The sequence below is a fragment of the Elephas maximus genome, chromosome 22 (genome assembly GCF_024166365.1).
Source record: "Elephas maximus indicus isolate mEleMax1 chromosome 22, mEleMax1 primary haplotype, whole genome shotgun sequence".
NCBI lineage: Eukaryota > Metazoa > Chordata > Mammalia > Proboscidea > Elephantidae > Elephas > Elephas maximus.
In genome coordinates, this window is record NC_064840.1 from 11,820,226 (window position 1) to 11,844,468 (window position 24,243).

Sequence of the window (24,243 nt, forward strand, 5' to 3'; positions counted from 1 at the left end):
TGCTGTGGGGCCTTTGACACCTCCAAGGAGGCAGGGCTGCCATAGGGAAGTCTTAAGGAGGGGACTTGTTATGTTGGTAGATGCCATCAAGTTGATTTTTGACTTGTACTGACCTTGTGTGACAGGGTAGAACTACCTCATAGGGTTTTTTTGGTTATAATCTTTATGGAAGCAGGTCGCTAGGTCTTTCTCCTGGAGAGACTCGGGGTGGGTTTGAACTGCCAACCTTTCTGTGAGCAGCTGAGTATGTAACCACTGAACCACCAGGGCTCCTTAAGGAGGGGACTAGAAACACCCAAATGAAGGAATAAAACATGGGGCAAGGAGAGCTTACAGAAAACCTTCTGGCTCCAGGTAGCGGGAAGGCACCTCGGCAAAGGGATATTTTGAATAATAAATTCTGTGACTTCACATACTTGCTTGAACTTTTCTGACTGTGATTGTCAAAGCCCGATGATTATGTTTTCCTGGCCAAGATCAAGGAGGCACATTTGCAAGGGCTGACGTGGGGATCACAGGCTCTCTTGGCACCTGAGCTTTGGAAAATGTGCTGTCCTGTGGATGATTAAGTTATGCAAGGACTGTGTGTGTGTGGAGGGGCGAACTGTTGCAGGCTTTAAATATCATCTGTATGCTGATGACTTCCAAATTTATATCTCAGCCCGACTTTGCCCCTGAGCTCTGGACTCATACATCTCTCTGTCTGACATCCTCACGGGAGTCCTGATACATGTGTCCCACCCAACATGTCGGGAATGCCCCCGTCCACCCACCTGTTCTTCCCCTGCTTCCTAGGCCTAGCTCACCACGAGGCACCACCAGCCTCTGGGCAGCTCCGAGCACAAACCTACACCTTGATTTCTTTCCTTCCCTCGAGAGGCAAGCCTGGCTGCTCTACCTTTACCAAATATGCTCAAACCATGTGCTTCTCTCCTGCCTGGGTCAGGCCACCCCCATCTCCTGCCTGAATGACTATAACAGCCAGTAAATCAGACCCCCTGCTCCGTCCCTGGCCGTCTACAATGCATCCCCCACACAGCAGTAAGGAGGTCCAATAGTGTGCATCAGGCCGTGGCACACCCTCCTGTAAAACCTTCATGGGCCTCCACTGCACTGGAGAGCAGCCAGGCTTCCTGCCATGTCCCACTAGGCCCTGTGCGGGCCCCTGCCGGCCTCTCAGACCTTGCTTCCTATCTGCCTCTGCCCTGGGCCTGTTCTCCAGACCCAGCGGCCTGTTTCTAATATGCCAGCTGCACTGCTGCCCCAGGACCTTTGCACTTGCAGTCCCCTCTGCCCAGAATGCTTATTCCCCAGCTCTTTGGCTAGCTAGCTCCTTCTCATCATGCAGAAGTGCTGCCTTCTCAAGCTTTTCCCAACTGCCATATTTGAAACTGCCCCCCCTTCCCTTCTTCCACCACCTCTAGGGGTGTATTAGGCTATCCTTTCTAATTTCCTTCACAGCACTTGCTGTCCTCACAACTTTGTCATTTATTTGGTTATTATTATTATTTTTTAATCACTTGTCTCTCTGACTCAAATACCAACTCCCTGAGGGCAGGGACCTTGTCTTTTGTTCATTGTTCTGTCCCCAAACCAAAAAGAAAACCTGTTGCCGCTGAGTTGATTCTGACCCATGGTGACCACACGTGTTACAGAGTACAACTGTGCCCCACAGGGTTTTCTTGGTTGTAATCTTCAAGGAAGCAGATCGCCAGGCCCTTCTTTCATGGTGCCACTGGGCAGGTTCGAACTGCTAACGTTTAGGTTAGTAGTTGAGCACTTAACTGTCTGTGCCACCTAGGGACCTGGGTCTAGAGTATGGATTGATGTGATCAGTGAAGAATTACTGAATGAATGAATGAATGGAGTAAGGAGCAAAGCAGTGTGGCCTCCCTTCCAGGGACAGAGCTGGAGGTCTTAAGCAGAGGACTGTAGTGAGGTGCTGGGAGGCACAGTTACGACGCCCCTAGAATCCAGCCACATAAGATCAAACAATTGCACAATAAATACCTGACGGCAGGTGTGACGTTCGAGGGAGACTAGGTAAGGGTCAGATGGGGAATTCATATCTCTGTCAAGTCTTGGACAATTTGGCTGAGACCCAAAGGCCAGGGGGTTGGGGGAACAGCGGCTGGGCTGATGGGATGAGGTATCCAGCCATCAGGCTCCTTCCTGGCCCTGCCCCTGCCTGGGTACCTGAGGCCAGGTGACTGAGTGGGGCTGCACCCACCTGTGCCCCGAGGAGAGGTTCTCCCTGGTGCATGGTTTGCAGCTCATTTGGGTTCGGGCAAGCAAGAAGGGGATGGCGCTGCTGCCAGCCACTTGACATGCTGGTCATGTCCTCGCTCCCAGCTCCGGAGGTGAAAGGTACAGACGCTAACCACAGCCCATCAGTCCTCCCCAGCTGGAATAAGACAACATGGAGAAGCAGAGCCACGCTCCCGGCCGAATAAAAGCCGGCTTGCTTGGGCCTCCCCGGCTGTGAGTGCTGCAAAACACAAGGGTCTGCAGCCAAATTTCTTCCATGCCATTATATTCTCCAGGCCGCACGCGCAGGGACCACTGCCTGCCAGGGCCCTGAAAGCTTCGCGATGCTGCAACCCTGCTGGTTTGTAACACGCTCCGGAAGAAAAGGACACAGCCAGTGGCGGACTTTCCACTTTCTTCCCGCCTGGTTCTCTTTTCACCCTCCCAGGAGCGCAGCACTGCAGAATGGCACTTCACCTACTCCCAGGCTTTGGGCTTCGAGTTGGGTTGGACGGAGATGAGAAATCCTATTCTTGTCCAGGGAGGGAGGGAGAAGAGGAGGGAGGCGGAGGGCGAGGGCTGGGGCTGGGACAGGGCCGAGGCGGGAGAGTGATTTTGTGGAGACCTCTGTCTTGCTTGTCCCTTTCAAAAGCAACTCTGTCTGGTTCAAGGTCTTTGCCTACTGAGGGCAACTACTCCAGACCTGCCTTTTGCTGTTCAATTGGGCAGGTATTTTGTAAGCATTAACTTGTGGGAGAAAATATACGGGGGCAGTAGATAAAACAGAAGCTTCCATTGTAGGGGAGGGACTGGGGGATGCTGAGCCCCTAAGGGAGCCTAGATAAGTGGCAAGGACCATACTGGCCCTGAGTACACCTAGTTCTCACAACAGCCTCAGTTTACCGTTGAGGAATCATCTTCATCATCGTCATCATCATGGTTGCTACTGTGCACCAATAAACGCCTACTATGTGCCAGGCAGGGGTCCCTGGGTAGTACAAATGGTTAAAGGTTCAGCTGCTAACCAAAAGGTTGGCAGTTTGAACCCACCCAGAAGCACCTCGAAAGAGAGGCCTGGCAATCTGCTTTCAAAAAGTTACAGCCTTGAAACCCCGATGGAACGCAGTTCTATTCTGTACACGGGGTTGCCGTGAGTTAGAATCAACTGAATTGGTTTAGGAGGCGGGGTGGAACAAATGGCTTATGCTTGACCATCATATTTTTATGCAAATAATGTGCATTTTCTACATTTGTTTGCCACCCTTGCCCCCCCCACAAGATATTTTTGCAAGTGTGCTATATTTTTTTTTACAGCAACACGTAAAAAAAAAACAATGGCATAGTGGTGCTTACGAAAATGCCTCATGGCAGGGAGAGGGTGGAGTTGGCAAATGTTATTTGTGTAAAAATACGGTACTAATCAAAAGGTCGGTGGTTCAAATCCACCCAGTCGGGCTGGAGAAGAAAGGCCTGGTGCTCTGCTGCCATAAAGATTATAGCCAAGAAAACCCTACAGAGCAGTTCTACTCTGACACACATGGGGTCTCCATGAATCAGAATCTACGGCAATGGGTTGGGTTTGGTTGTGTGCTGGGCTCTGTGCTACGTGCCTTGGACCATGTGGTATCTAGATTCAGAGGAAACACCCTGTTCTGAGCCCTTCCTATGGGTCAGGTATATTCACTCTGATTCTCCTCGCTTTCTCCCTCTCACACACACAGACACTTTACTGTCTGGGCTTATACAGGCCAGGCTCTTCTTTACATCTCATTCCTCTGCCCAGGGAGTGCCATCCCTCAGCCTGGCTTGACTGGAATGCAGAGATAATGGGGAGTGTTCTAGCCACCCCAGAAAATGAAGAAGAGTCAGTGGCTGGAAGGGGCAGGCGAGAGTAACAATAAGAGTGATGATAAACAAGTAATAGTGTCTGTAGGATGCTCACTATGTGGCAGGAGCTGGCCATAACTTTATTTGCAACATCTCAGAATTTCCCAGATGTGGAAGGCACCACAGTATCATTTTACAGATGGCAAAGCTGAGGTTCTGTCACTTGCCCAAGGACACAGAACAGGCCTGAGGATACAGACACTGGGGTAAACTTAAGGGGTAGCTGCACTCACTAGCTTTTACAAGGATTCAGTACAGGAAGATGGTTAAAAGCACAGGTTTGAATCCTGACTCTGCCATTCAGTAGCTGGGTGCCCCTGGGCCAGTGAATTGCCCTCCCTGTGCCTCAGTTTCCTTATCTGTAAAACGGAGAATGATAGGGTTCTGTAGGGTTCATTACTACACAGGAAAGCCTGTGGATAAGACCTGGTGTGGAGTATGCCTTAACAGATGAGGGTTGTTAGAACGATAATAATTAGTATTACCTACGTTCAACCTTGACCTAGGCTTGACAGGGACCTGGGGACTGGGAAGAGAACGGGAGGAGAGAAGGCTGGTCATCGGGGCCGGGAAACTGTGGCATCCTGTGTCAGCAGGTTAGCAGCTGGTCGAGCTCCAGGGACGGGAGAAAGCTTAGGACAATGAGGGCACTGGCTGGTGCCAAAGCTCCGCCCTGTCCACTCTGCTGCCTGCCACTGTCCCAGAGGGCGGCTCAAAGGCCGCAGGTCACCAGCTAGCTTCCTGCCAAACCTTGCCGAATGGTTGAAAGGCCTGCCTTTCATTCCGTGGTCCACATTCCACAGGGAGCCCTTTGTCGAAGCCTTGGCCCCCACCTGAGAGTTGAGTGCCTTGCTGGCAGAGTTCAGGGCCAAGGCCAGAGGTGGGGGAGGGAGCTGGGCATGGAGCCCACCTGCCCTGGAGTCTGCCATGGCCCTGGCAGCGCCAGACAATGCGGATTTCCACAGAAACGAGCTGGGTATTTTTCACCGTGGGCAAGTTGCACAGAGGTGGGAGAGTGGTCCAGCCAGCAGGGCAGGGGGCCAGCAGCTGGTTCCCAGCAGCTGGGTGGCCTGTGGGCACCTTATGCTTCACACAGAGACAATAGGTGGGTGGGTGCAGGCTGACTTCTCCAGAGCACCTGCTCTGTGTCAGATACGCTACGTGCATTATTTCACTTACCCCCGCAGTGCCAAGTCATTACCCTGAGTAGGGGAGCCTCAGTTTTTTTTTTTTATTTGTAAAACCTGTAGAATGGCCCAAGTGCCTAGAGCAGCTAGGGATGCTGTGAGGATACACGACAAAATATGCCACATGCTGAGGACAGTGCCTGGTGCACAGTAAGTACTCAATCAACAGTAGTTGTCACAGGTCACTTATCCTTGGTTGGCCTCGATTCCCTCATCTGTAGAATCGGCCAACAATGCCCATCTAAGAGGGCTGCTGGAGATTAGTGGGAAGGTGTACACAAGCAGGTGGAAACGGGTTATTAGTATCGCATCTGCCCCTGTCCAGGCATTGCCCGACAGCTGGGAAGTGGCTGTGGAGACAGCCAATTACAAAGAAGAGCTTCTGGTGAGTCTTTCTGCTGGGAGAGATACTAACACTGTCTCTGGAACTCAATTTATTGAAGGGGACTTCTTTCCAAGGCAGGGCAGAACTGCTGGGTCTGTGCTCCTCTGCTGGCCCAGGCAGGAGTGGGGAGGGCGGGAGCTGGGTCCCCGTCTGGCTCCAGGGAGAGCCTCCTTACACAAACATTTGCTGATGAGCGCCTTTGGGCCTGTCAATGGCTGTCGATAAGGGCAGGTTCTTTTTCTGAGCGTCAGGACTTAGGGACTTACTGAGTTTTAAGCTTATGACTGTATTCAGGCCCTGGAGTTATGAGCTTGTGACTGTGTTCAAAGCCCTGGTTTCAGATTTGCCTTCAGTCATACCTGAGGGCTTGACACACGCCTGACACTGTGCTTGCCGTGGGAGACCCCATCCAGAGACTGAGTGATTGCTGACAAAGACGTGCCTGACACAGAGTTTGTATGCTGAAGGAGGAATACGTCCAGTACAGACAACTACAATGCAGTAAAAATTTATACAGACAGAGGTGGGAGAGCAGAGCTCGGATGCCTTCCTGGAGGAGGTGTCATTTGACATGGGTTTTGAAGGCTGGATAGGCATTAGCCAAGTTAAAAAAAAATTGAGAGTGCATTTTTAGGGTGGTGAAACTATTCTGCATAACACTGTAATGCAACTGTATGACATTATGCAATTGTCCAAACCCACAAGGTTGTACAACACTGAGTGAATCCTAAAGGATGGACCTTAGTTACTGATAGTTACTAATAATGTATTGATATTGGTTTGTCCATTGTAACAAACGTATCATAGCAATGCAACATGCTAACAACTGGAGAAACAGTTGCAGGAGAGAGAGGAGGTATATGGGAACTCTCTGTACTTTCTGCTCAATTTTTCTGTAAACCTAAAACTATAAGATAAAGTCTATTAGAAAAAAAGAGGGTGAGACATTCCAAGCAGAAGAAACAGCATATGAAAGATACTGAGTCCTGCCTGGAATCTAGGGAACAGTGATCCCTGTGGGGAGGAGGGATTAGGCTGGAAAGAACACCAGGTGGGTGGGGGTCATTCTGAAGGCTCTGGCAAGCTGAACAAAGGCCAGAGGGCTTCCACTCAGCCTCTGGAGGGAGTCCTGGAGCCCTGAGCATGCTCATGGGGTAGTCTCACCACGCCCAGCTGTGCCATGAAAGTACGCATCTTGGAAGCTCCAGGCAGTGATGGTTCAGTGCTATAAGTCTCGTTTTTTTTCCATGTGGGTGACCCGGGTTCAATCCCCAGCCAGTGCACCTCAAGTGCAGCCGCCTCCCCTCCATCAGTTGAGGCTTGCATGTTGCTATGATGCTGAACAGGTTTCAGAGGAGCTTCCAGACTAAGATGGACTAGGAGGAATGACTAGCAATCTGCTTCCAAAATTCAGCCAATAAAAACCCCATGGATCACAACGATCTGATCTGCAATCGATCATGGGGATGGCACAGGACCAGGCAGCAATTCGTTCCATTGTGCATGGGGTTGCCGTGAGCCAAGGCCTGAATTCACTGCAGCTAACAAGACTGGTGAGACCCAACTGGAAAGCTCACATCTCCACAGAGGAACTCCCCAACCCCCACCAAGTTCCTCCAAAGTTGCTGCCTGGCTGGGACAGGGAAGAATCACCTCAGACCAGCTGACAGCCCCCCACCTGCCCCCACCAACACCCTTGGCCCTCAGCTGCCCCATAGGGATGGGTGGGACAGTGATGCAGGCCACAGAGGGACTGTGGCAACCCTGAAGGAAGTTGGCTTTCCCGGACGGTGGGAGGAAGGGGCCTGTTCCCAGTGGGGAGAGGCACTTCCCAGGCAACACACCACTTTATCACTCAACCAATGAGAGGAGCCAGTAGCTGTCCCTTTTGCTGCCTGGCCCAGGAAAAGCACTTCAGAGAGGGATGGGAGGGGCCAGGAGACATGATTCAAGTTCAAGTATCCCCGGACATCCCCAGTTTGTGGGGGCCAGCGTTTGGAAAGTGAAGGACACCCCTTTTGCATGCCCAGTACCTAGCAGTTTGCACGGCTTTATCTCAGCCCTCCCCATCCGACTCTCAGACGATCCTTGGGACCCAGCCCCTGCCCACCTCTTCAACTTCATCTCCCTCTAGCACCTCCCCCCGCCCCCACTACCTCCCCACCTCTGCGCCAGCCACACTGGCCTCCCACTGCTTCTCAGACACACCAAACTTGCTCCAACCTCAGGGTCTCTGTGCTTCCTGTTGCCCTGGCCCTCAGACTCTGCCTGGCCAGCTCTTTCGTAGATTCAAATGTCACCCTGAGAAGAGGCCTTCCTGGCCTCGGTCAGGCAGCCTGCCCCAGGCCTTCCTGGCCTCGGTCAGGCAGCCTGCCCCATCCTCTCCCATCTGAGCCCAGCCTGGTCACTGTTGCTCCCTGGCACCAGGACAGAGCAGGACTCAGGAAATGCTTTCAGGTAATGAATAATCAGCAAGGCCTCATGATGTTACCAAGGGGGAGTGAGGGCCAGAGGTGGATACCACCCTCAAACAGGGCAGCTGAAGAGGGTCTAGTAAGGGACCATCTCCCACAGAGTGGGCAGAGTGTAGGGAAGTCAGCCAGTGGGAGGGGCTGTTACCACCCCAGGCCTGCAAGAGCAGATTCTGGAACTGGGCAGAGGGAGCTGCCTGGAGAAAGCCACAGGGCATGACAGGGCCTTTGGGAGGGGGTCAGCCAGCTGCAGCAGTCTGGTGGCAGGTATGCCAGGGAACAGGTCCCCTGACCTCACTATCTGCCCCCTCTGATCTCCTGCCTGGGCTCCCAGTGACCCAGCCCAGGCTGCAGCCAGAGAGCAGGGAGCCCCCGCAATGCTGTCCACACAGGTCAGCCTCTGGGCTCAGAGCAGGGTGAGAACCTACAGGTGCAGGTGGGGGCTACCCAGCACGGGCCCCCACAGCTCTACAAGTTGAGCAACCTTCTCCTGGCAGCCCCAACAGCCTTTTCTGGCCTCCCCAGGAGCCCACGAATCACCTCCTGGATGATTCCAATATGGGCTAGCTCCACCGCAAGGGAAGCCTCGCCAGGCAGGAGGCCGCCCACCCTTACCGTGAAAGTGCTCTGCGGTCTTCCGCCGCAGGGCCTGCACGGTCACCTCAGAGTCCGCCCACTCCAGGACCAGCCTCCGGCCGTAAAGGTGGGTGCTGTGGCACAAGGCGTTGAAGGCTCTCTGTGGGGGGCAAACAAGACAGCATATTAGCCTGCCGGCATCCAGATTCAAGAGCCAGGTACTGGCCCTGGCGACATCTGATCTCTGGCGAGGGAGCCGACAGGCGCATCTATTTAATTAGTAGGTTATCTTCCAGGGAGAGAGCTGCGAGTGACTGACGAGGCAGTCACAGAGCCGCTGGCCGGGTCTGTAATTGGTGCCTGGGCCAAGGCAGGCATCTGACTTCCCCCACTGAAGCCTATCCGAACAGGGCAACCCCATTAACGGGGTTCACTTCCCCCTGGCTGTCAGCGGCCGCGGCTGTGTGAGAAAGTTGAGCCACCCGATGACAACCACGGGACCCTCATTTTCACTTTGTGGCATCTCTTTCTCTGGCCCTGGTGATTCCGTCCCCCGTCTCTCTCCTGTCCCCTTCTCTCTGCTTCCACTGCTGCCGCCCTGGGCCAAGCGGTCCCTCAGCCTCCTCACTGGGCTCTCTGCCCTCTCTCTCGGCTGCTAGCTTCATCCGTCCCTCAGCATCTTGTCCTACACTGTCCCCAACTCTGTACTCTTTATATTTTGGCTTTTTTTTTTTTGGTAATTTTTTAAACTATTGAGAGGTAATTCACACACCATACGATTTACCCATTTAAAGCACACCGTTCGGTGGTTTTAGCCTGTTCAGAATTGTACAACCATCACCACAATCAATTTTAGAACATTTTTGTCACCCCCAAAAGAAACCCTGTATCCTTTTGCTGGAGTCCCTGGTGGTGCAAACAAAGGGTTAACATGCTCGGCTGCTAACCAAAAGCGTGGAGGTTCGAGTCTACCCAGAGGTCCTTCAGAAGAAGGGACTGGTGACCTACTTCCCCAAAATCAGCCACTGAGAACCCTATGGAGCACAGCTTCTCTCTGACACACGTGGGGTAGCCACGAGCTGGAGTCGACGCGACAGCAACCGGCTACCCTTTTGCCATCAAGTCCGAGTCCCCCATCGTCCCCAGCCCTAAGCAACTACAACTAGTCTACCTTCTGTCTCTGTGGACTTCCCCATAAATGGAGTCCTACAGTACCTGGTCTTTTGTGACTGGCTAGTTCCTGCTTAAAAACATTGTTAGGTCTCAAGCTGAACAGTGCTGTGCAGGGAAGCCGTCCCTGACTTGATCAGCTCTTGTGGGGATGCTCCCGTGGTACACAGATGTCATGGAGCTTAGTGGCCAAGAGCCTTGACTCTGGAGCCACCCTGCCTTAGCATGATGGGCCCTGCCACTTCTTAGTGCAAGTGAAATCAATCTCCTTGCCTCAGCTTTCTCATCCATAAAATGGGACTATCAGTAGTATTCCAGTGTGAGGGTTCTACAGAAGATGAAGAATTAACATACAAAATGGTCAGAACAGTGTGGGCCACGTGATAAGTTCTCTTAATGAATATTAGTGCTTACAGTTTCCCCGTTGTTGCTGCAGACTTACCACATTTACAATTTCATTTTCTCAGTGGGGAGGACTCAGTAAAGAACGGGGCTTAAGGAGGGCCTGAGGAGCCTTGGTGGCTGCTAACTGAAAGGCTGGCAGTTGGAACCCACCCAGCAGCTCTGTGGAAGAAAAGACCTGGTGATCTGCTCGTGTAAAGATTACAGCCTAGAAAACCCTAAGGGACAGTTCTACTTTGTCATACTGTGTTGCTGAGTCAAAAATAGACTTGATGGCATCTAAGAAAACAACAAAAACAGGAGTCCCTGGGTAGTACAAATGGTTAATGTGCTCAGCTGCTAACTGAAAGGTTGGAAGTTCGAATCTACCTAGAGGCACCTCAGAAGAAAGGCCTGGCAACCTAGTTCTGAAAAATCAGCCATTGGAAACCCTATGGAGCACAGCTCCACTCTGACACACAAGGTTGCCATGAGTGGCAATCGACTTGACGGGACTTGGTTTTTTAGGTGGCAGGCACGGTCAGCACTGGAAGGCTTTCCCTCCCTTCCTGCAGGGCAGGAAGCACCACCTGGTCTGAGGAAGGGATGTATCCCTTTGGCTTCTTTGTGCCTTTAAGGAGGCACTAACAGGGTGATGCTAGACTGGACCTGAACCACCTCTGGCCCTCAACTGCAGTGTGACCTTGGGTAAGTCATCTGCCCCACTCTGAGCCTCAGTTTCCACATCTGTCAAATGGGGCTCACATGTGACTTTAATGCAATGAGCACGGTGGCCAGCACAAAGGGGATATTCAAACTGCAGACTCTGAAGGGCTGGGGAGGGTGTTGGGCGGGGCCCGTAGCTTTTAACAGCCAGATGCGTGGCCAAATGAAAGACATGCTTTGTTCCCTTCCGTGCTTTTCCCAGAAAGGCCAGTTGCAGGAAACTTTTTCTTCCTCCTTTTTTTTTAACCTTAATTTAAAAAAACTCCTGACTGCCAGCAGAGCTACTGAGCTTTTTGCCACGTGGCTATAAAACTGCATCTGGACTCCAAGCCGAGATGGCCCATTCAGAGCTTGAAAACACACGCGTTCTCAGCTGGCGAGGCAAGGAAGCGGCCTGATGGGGAGCCGGGGCTTTAAGATGGGGGAGAGGAGCTGGCAGGGCATCTGGAGTGGTGGGGATTCCATCCTGGTGCCAGGGTCCCTGAGAAGCTGTGGTCCCAGGGACACGGGTGGGGTGGGGGCGGCCAGGGGGTGGCATCTGGCATGTACCGAACCCAAATTTAGCAAAACGGAACAACAGGCCCTGGCAGGGCCCGGGTGAAGTGCTCCAACCCACGCTGCTCTGACTTGGTTGTCAGATTTTTTATTCTTTTCTTACCCTTGGAAACTCGTTCCCCAGTCTAGTGCCACAGAAGGCCTGGGAAGTTCTCCATCCATCGTAGGGGTCACTAAAAATCCCCTCTCACAGCGTCACTCTGACATTAGATTGAGATAGATGGCTGCCACTGAGATGGCTCCAACTCATGGCGACTCCATGTACAACGGGATGAAACGCTGCTTCGTCCTGCGCCATCCTTACGATTGCTGGCATGTTCGAGTCCATCGCTGTGGCTACAGTGCCAGTCCATCCCACCAAGGGTTGCCCTTGCCCTCGCTGGCCCTCTACTTCACCAACCATGATGTCCTCCTCCTCTAGCGACTGATCCTCCTGATGACAGGTCCAAAGCAAGAGAGCTGGACAATGTTCTGTTGTGATCCATAGGGCTAATTTTTGGAATCAGACCACCAGGCCTTTCTTCCTAGTCTATCTTAGTCTGGAAGCTTCGCTGAAACCTGTCCACCACAGGTGATCCTCCTGGTATTTGAAATACCGGTGGCATGGCTCCCAGCACCACAGCAACATGCAAACCATCATGGTATGACAAACTGACAGACTGGTGGTGGCCTCCCATGTTACCGCTCACAAATTCTCACCTCCTTGCTCTGGGCCTCTCCAGCACAGTGGTTAAGACTGTGGGCTCTGGAGCAGGGCTACCTTGGTTCAAATCCCAGTTCCATCACTTACTAGCTGTGTGATCTCAGCCAAGTGGGTCACCTCCTCTGAACCTTGGTATCTTCCTGTGTTCAAGAGGGGTGGCAACAAAGAATTGCTGGGAACATTCAATGAACGGTTGAGTCTAATATTTAGAACACTGCCTGGCACATAATCAGTCTCGCTAAATGTTGGCTATTATTATTATGTATGTCCCTGACTTCCCATTTTCACGTGAGAGCTTGGGAATAATGGTAGGTAGGACACAAAAGAGCTTTTGTATTTCAAGTGAGAGCACAGTCTATGGTTCTCCAAAAATAGCAGCATTACCCTTCCGGGTTCGAGTCCCCGCAGGTTAATAGGAAATCAGGCTGCATTCCCAAGTGCCCACTGCCTTGGTGGCTAGGATGTGGTGGCCTCAAACTGTCGCAGGCAGCGCAAGGACAGCGATTTGAGGCTAAAATTGGCCTTTGCTAATCCAGTGTAATTATGTTTCATTAAAAGAGCGTAATGAGAGCTTGTTATATTTGAGGCATCCTAGGAAGTGCTCGGGGGAGAGAGGGGAGGAATACACAGCCTTGGGCCTCAAGGGGCCTTCGGGCTGAAGCACAGGCACCGAGGGGCAGTGCAGCCGCAGGCCTCAGCCTCACTCCCTAGTCTCTGTCCACACCTGACCCAGAAATCCACCCCCCGCCTTCTCTCCAGAGAGGTTTTCTAACTTTAGCTCCAGGCATGGCATGGTCCTACCAACACGGCCACAGGACCTGGTCCCTCTCAGCATGCCCAGTGTTCAGCTCGGGACTAGCACATGAGGGGAGGGGGAGGTGAAGGCTGGGGGGTCTCCAAAGAGGAAGCGGAGGGCAGTCATTCCTGGTCCTTTGCTCCTTACCAAATCCCGTAAAAGGGTTTTCTTATTGTGAAACATGGATCTCCTGGGTTCCCGAGAAGTCCAAGCATAAGACCTCAATCTACCCTTGAGAATAGTTATTACTTTTCCATTTTAATGAAGAGAAGATCGAGGCCCTGGCCAAGGTCTGTATACAGGTCAAGTTCTTTCTTACTTTTCCTTTCGGCCTCCATACAATTTACCTCCAGGCCTTCATACCTTCTGGTTGTGGATCAAACCATTATAATCCATAGGGTTTTCACTGGCTGATTTTTGGAAGAAGATTGCCAGGTCTTTCCTACTGGTTCGCCTTAGTCTGGAAGTTCTGTTGAAACCTGTTCAGTATCATAGCAACACTCAGGCCTCCACTGACAGACAGGTGCGGTTGGGCATGAAGTGCACTGGCCGGGAATCGAACTCAGAACTCCTGTATGGAAGGTGAAAATTCTAAACCATCACTGCCCCTAGCCTAATTTACCCCTCCATAAATCTCTTCATCTGAACCATCTGGGGGCAGGTTCTGTTTCCTGCCTGAAGCCTCTTTGTCTTGATAGGACAGATGGACTTGCTGCTCTGCGGGCAGGCCCCTTGCCTTGGCCCTGCTCACAGACTGTGAGACCCACCCATCCAGGACAGCTCTCAGTAGGTGTCTCTGGAGTTGAGTGGGCACTGTCGTGTGGTCTCTGCCTCAGCTGTCCCAGGAGCATGCTTTCTTGGGGCCCTGGTCTCTGGCCACCTTTTCCACGTTCCCCTGGAAGGAAGCCTGCTAGCCTGCTAGGGGATGCTGGCTGCAGGCAGACTGTGACCAGGGCTGGCTGCCATCTTCAGGAGCAGGGAAGGCACTGGAAATCTGCCAGCATGGCTCTGGCCTGATCTTTCCACAGCTCTCCCTGGAGACGGCTTCCTCCTCCTGGCAACAAAAGCCCTCTCAGTGCCGTTGGCAGGGCCCCCCTCCCATGGGGCCATGTGCTGTGGGCAGAGATGAGGATGGGACCCTGGCTCTAGGTTCCACATCCCGGCATACCTCTTGGCCCTCTGTTCTAGGGAATGGCCAGGAAGGAGCTGCCTCTTCAGAGACCGTGGCTGCGAATCTCGTAGATGCTCAGTCTGTCTGACAACAGAAATGCGGCCTGTCCCAAACCCTCTGTGCCCCCAGCACCTGTTAGGAAACCTGGTCTAGGCTGGCCAAGGATGACCACGCATGCCCATGAGCACCACTGCCAAGCAAAGGGGACAGGTGCTTGGGCCCCGTTGGTATCCCGGGGGCCTGGGTCTTTCTCTCTGGTGAGGTGGTTGAACACCGAGGGCTGTGACTTCTGAGAGGATGGTCTGTGCCCCTGGGATGAAGACAGGGAATATGAGAGCAAGGACGTATTTTGGGTTGTCTCCCCAGGGACGATGACCCCTGTGCTCTGAGGAACGAATTCTCTTCTTCCCTGTCATGACGCTCCCAGAGTTCCTGAGGCAAGCTCTCAGCAAAGCTTGTCAGCTCTTCTGGCTCCACATGGTGAGCTGCTGGAATAGGCCAAGCTCTCTGCATAATACAGGGCTCCTCCTGCTGGCCTGCACCTTGTCCCTCAGTCCACTCCCAGAAATGATACTGCAGAGCTGAGGTGAGTTTCCAGAGAAACACCTGGGGGCCCATTCCTGGCTGTGGTGGCTAAAGCCTTTCAAATAAATCTCCCCCTCCTTCCTTCATTCATTCATCCACTCACTCACTCATCTTAATTCAACTCACCTCAACATCCCTGGAGGACTTACCTGGGGCAAACACTAAACTAGCAGGTATAAAGGTGAGATGCCACCTCTGACCTCTCCAAGATTACAGGACTCCTGGGAGAGGTAAAATATCAATGGGGACAAAAGGCACAATCTCAGGATACCAAGGTTCTGAAGCCATGAGGTGACAAGATGGGTGGCCTAGTGAGGTTTGTGGCTCCAGAGCTGGGTGCAGCCTGTGGCCCTGCCCCTTCCTACCATGTGGCCTGGTCAGTCAGTCTCTGCTTCCTCCACTGCAACTTGGAGGCCCTGGGCCCATGTGGGGCTGCTGGGAGGAAAAAATGAGAGGACGAATATTCCTTTAAACCAGTGCCTGGCACACGGTAAGGGCCTGACTCGTGCTCCTGTTGCCATTGGTGGTATAGTTTTTACTTATGTATTTTTTAAATTAATGCTGTTAAAAGGGAGAAAGGGTGTCCAACTTGCTGGGGTTTTTAGCTTTCTCGATAACTTGCACTGGCTGCCTGAGAAATCAGAAACGAAGACAAGTGCTCACTGCAGAGAAGCCTCGTCTCCCTCTCTGATCTCCAAGGGGCTGGGGAGGCGGGGGCCCACACAGAGGCACAGATGGATGCAGGAAGCAGAGGGCTGCATTGTGGCGCTGTTCTACTCAGGGTATCAAGGGGATATATGAGGCATCTGAGGACCGCGGCTTGGCCTCACCCAGGTTCCCAGCTCATATACTTGCCGGCTGAGCCCAAGTCCCTGCCTCAAAATGCAAAGTCCACGTTCAAAACACATCTTCTATCCCCGGGCGCTGATGACAGGAACGCGGCAAAACCCTTGGATTAAGGCACACTCACACCCACTCACGCACAAACATGTACACACACTCACACGTGCACATATGTGCAGACACGTGAACACATATAAACAAATGGGGGGTGTGTGTGTACACATATACGTGCACACACAAGTACACACACTCACATGTGCACATGCCCCGGTAGACACATGCAGACACATGAACACACACACACATACACACACATGTCTGAACAGAAAAGTGGGGACAAAACCCCAATTTCTGAATTTGCTTCCAGTTAACGTCTTGGGAGACAGAGAACAATGAATAGATTCCTATGATCCAACTGCAGGGCCGGACGCACACTGCTGCCTCGGCCACTTTGGCACCCTGGCCTGTGTTAAGCTTTTTACCCATTATTCCATTTAACCCTGGTGGTGCAGTGGTTAAGGGCTACGGCCGCTAACCAAATGGTTGGCAGTTTGAATCTACCAGGCGCTCCTTGGAAACCCTATGGGGCAATTCTACCCTGTGCTATAGGGTTGCTATGAGTCGGAATCGACCTGACAGCAACGGGTTTGGTTTTGTTTATTCCATTTAAAGAGACTCTGGTGGTGCAACAGTTGAGTGCTCCGCTGCTAACTGAAAGGTCGGCAGTTTGAACCCACCAGCCGCTCTGCAGGAGAAAAGACCTGGCGCTCTGCTCCAGTAAAGATGACAGCCTAGGAAACCTGGTGGGGCAGTTCTACTCTGTCACATGGGGTCACTATGAGTCGGAATCAACTTGGTGGCACCCAATGCCAACAATATTCCATTTAAACTTCACCTTGCCTCCAGGACAGTGTTACTATTTCCTGAGGCTCAGGGTGTGAAGTTGCTTGTACGAGTTCACACAGGTCCTTGTCCACAGGCCACAGTGCCGACTACTGTGCAGCACTGCCTCTCCCCAGTACGAGGTCTAGGGATGTACACACTCACGGCTTTTGGCTTTCTCATCTCCGTGAGGCAATGACCCTTCCAGGCCCTGGCTGCATTCCCATGGGCACTGTGGTGACCGTCCCCTCCTCACTCCCTGCACTCAAGCAACCACGGGCTAAGCACACACCATTGATAATCTGATGGCGACTGTTTCCAGTGCAGTGTCCCAGGCACCCAACCAGGAGGTCACTGTACCATACCTGCCCTCAAGAAGCTTTGCCCGTCTCTTCCATGGTCAACAAGGAGCCCTGGTGGCACAACAGTTAAGCTAACTGAAAGGTTGGCGGTTCAAACTCACCCAGTAGCTCCACAGGAGAAAGACCTGGAGATCTGCTCTCGTAAACATTATATCAAGAAACTCTATAGGGCAGTTTTACTCTGTCACATGGGGTTGCCATGAGTCAGAATTGACTCGATGGCACCTAACAACAAGAGTCATTACCAGCTGCTTCTCCACCATGGGCTTTGTTCTGGTGAAACCTGCAAGGTGAAGGCCATAGGTGCTGGACAACATTCTTCTTCATAGGGCCTGATGAAAGCCCCTAGAAGACACTCACTGGCGCCCCACCTGGGGTGGGCCTGGGCGTTGGGTCCACATCCTTCCCTCTAACTCCTCCCTCGGAAAAGTAAGAAATGAGAAAGGAAAAATTAACAAGTGCAACCCTACAATTAAAGCTGTGGTTGTTTACCGCAGTGAGAACAGCTCTGCCTGCCAACGCCAACAGCCGCCGTGTCTCCCGACTGCCGGCTCCCCCCAAGTGTTTATTTAAGCCAACACATTGCTCTGCTAATTGGATAACATTCCATGTGAAAATAGACCTTTTAAAACAACAGCAGCGGCGGCAAATAAAAACAGCTGCAACTGCAAAAGTACAAAGGAGCGGCAGGCACAGGGAAGAAAAAACATTAAAGGCGCCTGCATGGGGAAAAAAAAATTAATATCCTGGTTTCTGAGCTGCAAGTCCTTCCTTTCTGGGCTTTCTCTTCCACGGTGCCCTTCCTTGCTTCCTCCATGCCCAGCTGGGACTGGGTAGGGAGAGAGAAGGCGGTGTTTTCTAAATGGAATCCCAGTGGCTATTGGTGGCCTGACAGCCAATGGCGACGGGCACACCTAGCTGGGAATCCCTAGATCACCTGCCCAGGTAGGATGCTGCGATGGTGCTGCACTTGGGGCCGGGGAGGGCTGAGAAATGGCACAGCAGTTTGTGCTGGCTGGTATTATGGTTAGCTGCTGTCACGTCGGCCCCCGACTCACGGTGACCCCACGCACCACAAAACGAAATGCTGTCCAGTCTTGCGTCATCCCCACAATCGGTTGTGGATCAGATCGTTGGATCCATAGGATTTTCTTTGGCTGGATTCTGGAAGTAGATCACGAGGCCTTTCTTCCTATTCTTAGCCTGGAAGCTCTGCTGAAACCTGTACAGCATCATAGCAACACCCAAGCCTTCCCTGACAGGTGGTGGCTACGCGTGAGGTGCGCTGGCTGGGACTTGAAGCTGGGTGTCCCTGGAAGGTGGGAATTCTACCAGTGAACCACCACCATCCTCAGTGTGTGTCACGGGGGCTGCTACAGACATCTACGGAGGCTGGGAGGAGATTTCACCCCCGCCCTGCCCCCAAGACCTGTTTTCAAGGACAGCCTTGGCCTATCTCCCAAATGTCTCTGATTGGTGAGTCCCTTTGAGTGAGGTATTAGGGCTAGGAGAGAGAGGACAGATGTGGTGGAAAGAGGAGGCGCTGGCACAGTGCTTGGAACAGAGGTGGCATTCGATTTAAGTGAATAACTGAAGGAAGGAAGAAAGGGAGGGATTCCCGAGTATGTGGGCTTTGGAATCAGAGTGACCCGTGGGGGTTACCAGCTCTGCCAAGTACTAGCTGTGTAACCTTGGGCACGTGACTTCATCCCTTTGAGCCTCAGTTTCCTCAGCTGAGAAACAGCCTGCTACCACCTAACTCCTAGAGCCCTATGGGGATTAAAGCTTCTGTATGCAAATGCCTGGCACCTCTCAGCCAAAGATGGGCTCTCAGAAGTCAATATATATATATATATTTTTAACTCTCCTCAAAGATACTGTTCTTTCAGAAACATCACCATGGCCCAAAGAGCCACATGACGCCTGTGAGGCTGCACACAGCAGTGCCCATAAGGGCAGACCCAGGTGACCTGGGATGCTTTCAAGTCTTCCTCTCTTCAGGCACCTTCTCTAGCCTCCTTCCCTTGCCAACCTTGGCCCTTGATCCTTCCACGACATGGGAAGGTGCTTTGAAAAATGCTGGCTCATCACACCTGGAGGTTCAGATAACACCAGCACTTTCAGAGGGGCTGACATTTACTGCCTGGGACATGAGGGCCTGAGAAAACGTCCTAGGTGGGGAAAATGTGCCAGCTCATCCACCCTGCCTCTCACGAGCCTGTGACGAGGGCAGATGGCCATGTCCGTCGCCCAGTTTGTCACACCATCTCAGAAACACGGCCGGGGCTGGGCCTCTCATCAATCCTTGGGGATGGAGAGATGGAGCTTAACAACTGCTCCGGGCGATGGGGCGGGAGCCGCTCTGCAGAGTGGGCTGCTGTGAGGCTGGTGGAGACAACATACGTGCAGGGAACATGTCACACACAAAGCCGTGCGATTGCGGAGCCTCGTGCTATTCTTTTCAGTTGCCTGGTTACTCTGAGCTTGGCCACGATGGCCTGTGTGGAGCGTCTCACGAGGATTCTTCCAGTTTGGGAGTGTGGGCTTGATCTGGAAGGGGCCTGCTGGATTACAGAGCCCCCGGTGTGTGAGATGGAACACAGGACCTGGGGCGGCAGGTCAGAAGGTGTGAGGTCCTGAGTTTGGAGAGCAGAGACAGCCCGTGTTTACAGCCAGAGCAGAGACTGGAGTGTGGAAGGGACACTCTCAGGAATTGATTGGACCCTAATGCTCCTATCCCCTGCCAGTTGGCAAGGTAGACTGGCTGGCACTGGGGAAAGGGCACTGTATTGGGAGTCAAGATACCTGGTTTGAGCTCCAGAATTGGCCCCTCCCAGAAACCAATCATTTCTCCACTGCTTTCCAGCCTCTAGGGACAATAATTAGTTTTTACTCCTTCCTACCTCTCTCCCCTAATATCTGCCCACTCCCCTTCATCTTTTCCCCCATCTGAGGACTGCTTGCCTGCGCCCTCAAAACTTGCAGCCATCAAGTCGATTCTGACTCACAGTGACCCCGGTGTGTTTGTTACTGAGTAGAACTGAGCTCCGTAGGGTTTTCTTGGTTGTAATCTTTACAGAAGCAGACTGCCAGGCCTTTCTTCTGTGGCACCATTGGGAAGTTTGAACTGCCAACCTTCAGGTAAGTAAGCCAAACCAAAAACCAAACTCACTGCCAGTGAGTCGATTTCGACTCATGGTGACTCTACAGGACAGAGTAGAACTGCCCCACGGGATTTTCAAGGAGCGGCTGGTGGATTTGAACTGCCGACCTTTTGGTTAGCAGCCAAGTTCTTAACCACGGCACCACCAGGAAGGTAGTCAAGTGCAAACCTTCTGTGCTACCCAACCCCAACCCCCCTCCCCGGCTTAGATCTCCTGGCTCAAGAGGTTGTTGAACGCCAAAGCCAAGATCAGCAACTGACTCTCCATTGAGGGCACCATGACTAGAGATGGAATTAGAATCCTAGTAAGGAATTCAAATGGGTCAGGGTTAAATCAAACCCTGGGAAAGGCTTCTAAAGGAGGTCTCCTTCCCCAGAGTGCTTCAGAAGGAGAAAGACTTAGGGCGTGCTTGCACAGAAACTAGGGATCCCAGCAGCTCCCCTACCAGCCCTGGGGTTCTCCCTCTTGCCTTCTGCTGAGATAAAGAAAGAGCCCTGAGGTTTTTTACTCAGTGTCTCCGGCGGTATAGCTGTCTCTCTTCAAACGCACGCCCACCCTCGAGCCAGCTAGCTGTTTACAATATTCAGAATTCTATTCACTGCTTGCAGTGCCGTCTTCTGTGGGTCAGTGCAGAGTGCTACCTGTTCCACTCAGAAAACAATAAACTTCTTCAGATTGGGAGAAGGAGAGGGAAGAAGCAACGGCGGCTTCCTGGAGGCGAAAAGAGCAAGGGGATCTTTGCAGGAGAGATCAGCGTGGTGGGCTCGTGCCTTAAGGAAGACAGTGTGCTTGGTGGCTGGCACAAAGGGCCCACGCCCTTGTGCTGGGAGGGAGAGCAGTGATGGTGGAGCCAGAAATAGCTCTGGAGCCAGGCCTGGCGGAGGCAAGGGGCCGTGGTTGAGTTCTCGTTGTCCTCGGCTGCCCTTTCTTCTCCTGGAGCCCAGAATGGAAGGGAGGGGAGGGTGGAGGCAGGAGGAGCCACCTCCATCAATCATCAGTGTGCTGTGCTAGACGCTGGGCTGAGGACTGGCCGGTTGGGCACTTGGTGCGGCCTCAGTGAGGCAGATTGCCTTGTCTGCCTGAGAACCCGCCTTCTGTTCTGTGGTTCTGAATAAGACTGTACTTACTGCAATGTGGAAATCACTGGGCTGGGAGCCCACACCTGATCTAACCGTCTTGTCCCTTAGACATTAACGTGGCTGTGGAAAGAGGCTACTGGCTTCCAGTGGAAGAAACTCTGAAGCCTTTTTTCAATGCCCCTTCCCCACCCAATCCATAACCCATGGCTGTCGAGCAGATTCTGACTCACAGGCACCCTACAGGACAGAGTAGAACTGCCCCACAGCGTTTCCAAGGAGTGGCTGGTGGATTTGAACTGCTGACCTTTTGGTTAGCAGCTGTGGCTCTTAACCACTGAGCCACCAGGGCTCTCCTTCCCCACAGCCTTGTTATTTTTAGATCATCACCATCGTCACCGCCACCATCATCCTCCTCATCACAGCTAACAGACAGAGCTCACAGGTGCCAGGCCTGGTTCTGAGAAAATTACCTCAGCCAAACCTCCCAGTTCGATAAGGAAAGTCCTACTAGCATTTTATAAGGGGGAAAGTTGAGGCACACAGGACGTACACGACTTGCCCACGCTGGGATTCAAACTCAGGCAGTTGGACGTCAGCGTTTGTGTCCTAACCCCTAGGCTACGCTGGCCCTTAATAGGAGACATTTCTAAGAAGCAGGGAGTCTGCCCCCCTTCCCTGCATTCTGCCCCCAATCACAATCTTATGCAGGAACCCCAGGTGCAAAAGATGATGATGGTTCTACACCCTCACCGCCTAGCCCAACAGACCCTGCATGCCCCTCCTCTCTGTGGACAGGGCTGGTGGAGGTAAGCAGGAACCGTGAACACGTACTGAGTGCTCACTGTATGCAGGCGATAGGACTGGTGCTAAGTGCTCCTGCATATCATCTAACTGAGCCCTGGGACAGTGGCACTGGCGTCATTCCCGTTTTAAAGATGAGGAAACTAGGCCCAGAGCAGGCAGCGGGAACTGATCTGCTCTCAGGAAGAGCCTGCGCCCCAAACTGTGGCCGTGCACTGCCTCCCTCTGAGCCGACATAGGACTCCCCCAAAGATGGGTGTAATGGCTGTGGAATGCAGGGACTCCACAAGATGGACGTAAGGCATGAGATGCGGGGACCCACCAAGAGGGGTGTAGGGGCTGTGGGATGTGGGGACACCCGACCACGAGATGCATGTAGGGGCTGTGGGGTGCAGAGACCCCCCACAAAATGGATGTAAGGGTTGTGGGATGTGGGGACCCCCCACAAGATGGATGTAGGGGCTGTTATATGTGTGTAGGGCTGTGGGATGCAGGGCCCCTATGCTGGGTGTAAGGCCGTGGCCCGTCAACGCGGGTACTGCCCTGCTGTAGATAGCAGGAGGGAGGGGACGGCTGTCAGCGAGAGGGAAGAAGCAGATGTACACACAGACGTGGCCACGTGTCAACAAAACAGGCACTTGAACTCAAGAGGCTGATGAACCCGTGGAGGACAAAGGTGGCTGGCGGGGGTCTCTGCATGCACGTGTTCCCAGAGCCCATAAAGGCCACAGCTGTGGCCCTGAGCTGTCACCTTGGGCTCCGTACAGCTGACCAACCCACTGTTCTTCTGTAACGCCAACTCCCTACAGGCCAAGGGTGTGATTCCAAGAAACACTGCTTCCTAAAAGATGTCTCCTCAGAGGCAGAGGAGAGCCCAGCTTTACTGAGACCTGCTCATGGCCTTATTTCACCCCGAGGATGGAAGAGGGGATTGCCGCTATGTCACACAGCTCATCGAGGGGCACCCATGATGACAGCCCTTGGCCAGAGCTCCCCGCTGTGCAGGGCACTGCACCTTCCCTCTGGACTCTGACCTGTAGCCCCACGTGCCAGGGGAGCAGCCACAGGATGCAGCTGGAGCTCAGTTTCACATGGCAGGTGCCCCCAGATCTGCTGGGCTGGGCAAGGACCCATTGCCCACTGCAAGAATGAAGCCCTGTCATGCTGCACCAGCCAAAACGCAGAGACGCTGCCTTGCTTCAAAAATAAAAGGTGACCTGGTGTCTTGAAGGTGCCAGGAGGAACTTTTGTTCCTTCATGTACACGGTCTTGTACACGTGGCACCTACCTGACCGTCTTCATAGGTAGCCAGCACAAACCGCAACTCCCAGCCATGAGCAGGGACAGTGTGGGCAGGGCTGTGTCACCAGGGGCCAGCTCTGGGTGACTTGTAGCTTCCCTTCCAGCCCTTGCCCCTGGATCTCCTCTGAGCCCACGCACACAGCATTTCCTCTCTGCTGCCCTCTGGGGGCCTCGGCCCAGGAGTTTCTCTCTGACTTAGAGAGGCCCCGGAAACCCACTCAAACTTCTCCAGTCTGATACCCAGATTCCTGCGTATGTGAAACGGGGGGAGGGGGAGAGTATAAAACAGTCCCCTCCTCCAAACAAAAGAGCCAGACTTTTCCTTCCCAGGATGCAGGGGTGGTGAGATGAGAGCAAACAGCACGTGGTGACGACACTCACGCCCTCCCACAAGGGCCAGAGGGAGCAGCCCTGCAGGAATGGAGCCCCTGAGAGGCCAGGCAGCGGGCCACCGTCTCACCTTCGCATCCTGCTTGGTGAGGAAGTCAACAAAGCCGAAGCCTCTGTGTGCGCCTGTCCCGGTCACCTTCTTCGGCAGGCGCACTGTCTTCAGCTCCCCGAAGGTGCTGGAACAAGAGGGAAAACACGCAGGTTAGGAATCAAGGCCCGCTGGAGGGTCGAGGGGGGAGGAGGACCGACTCTTACACAGGGTTCTCTTTGGGTGATAAAAGAGATGTGTATGCAGGTATGTGTCCACACATATGCACATACCCTACACGCATTCATGTACACATGCCACACATGCCCATGCATACACACATGTCCACACATACACACACACAAACACACACTTGTGTCTGTTCCCCAGTGGCACGTGCTCAGGGCATAGACAGCCTTCTCCTCCCAGGCTTGGGCCATCACGCTGGTCAGGGAGAGAGGGAGGGACTGACGAGGTTGGAGATGCTGACAGAATTTTCTGTTCCTCTCCTACCAGCTGGAGGCTGGCTTTCCTACTGACCTGGACACCTGT

At 53.0% G+C, this 24,243-nt stretch overlaps 1 protein-coding gene across 4 annotated transcripts in view; it reads right to left on the reverse strand.

Moving 5' to 3' along the window:
* The window catches only part of RBM19 (RNA binding motif protein 19), a 176,820-nt gene that overhangs the window by 49,382 nt on the left and 103,195 nt on the right, over positions 1-24,243 (reverse strand). For all 4 annotated transcript variants that reach the window (XM_049865132.1, XM_049865129.1, XM_049865131.1 and 1 more), the window contains exons 22-23: positions 23,734-23,839; positions 8,793-8,913 (exon numbers count right to left, since the gene is read on the reverse strand). In XM_049865132.1, coding sequence (XP_049721089.1) covers positions 8,793-8,913; positions 23,734-23,839 — 227 coding nt within the window. The remainder of the gene's footprint in view (positions 1-8,792; positions 8,914-23,733; positions 23,840-24,243) is intronic.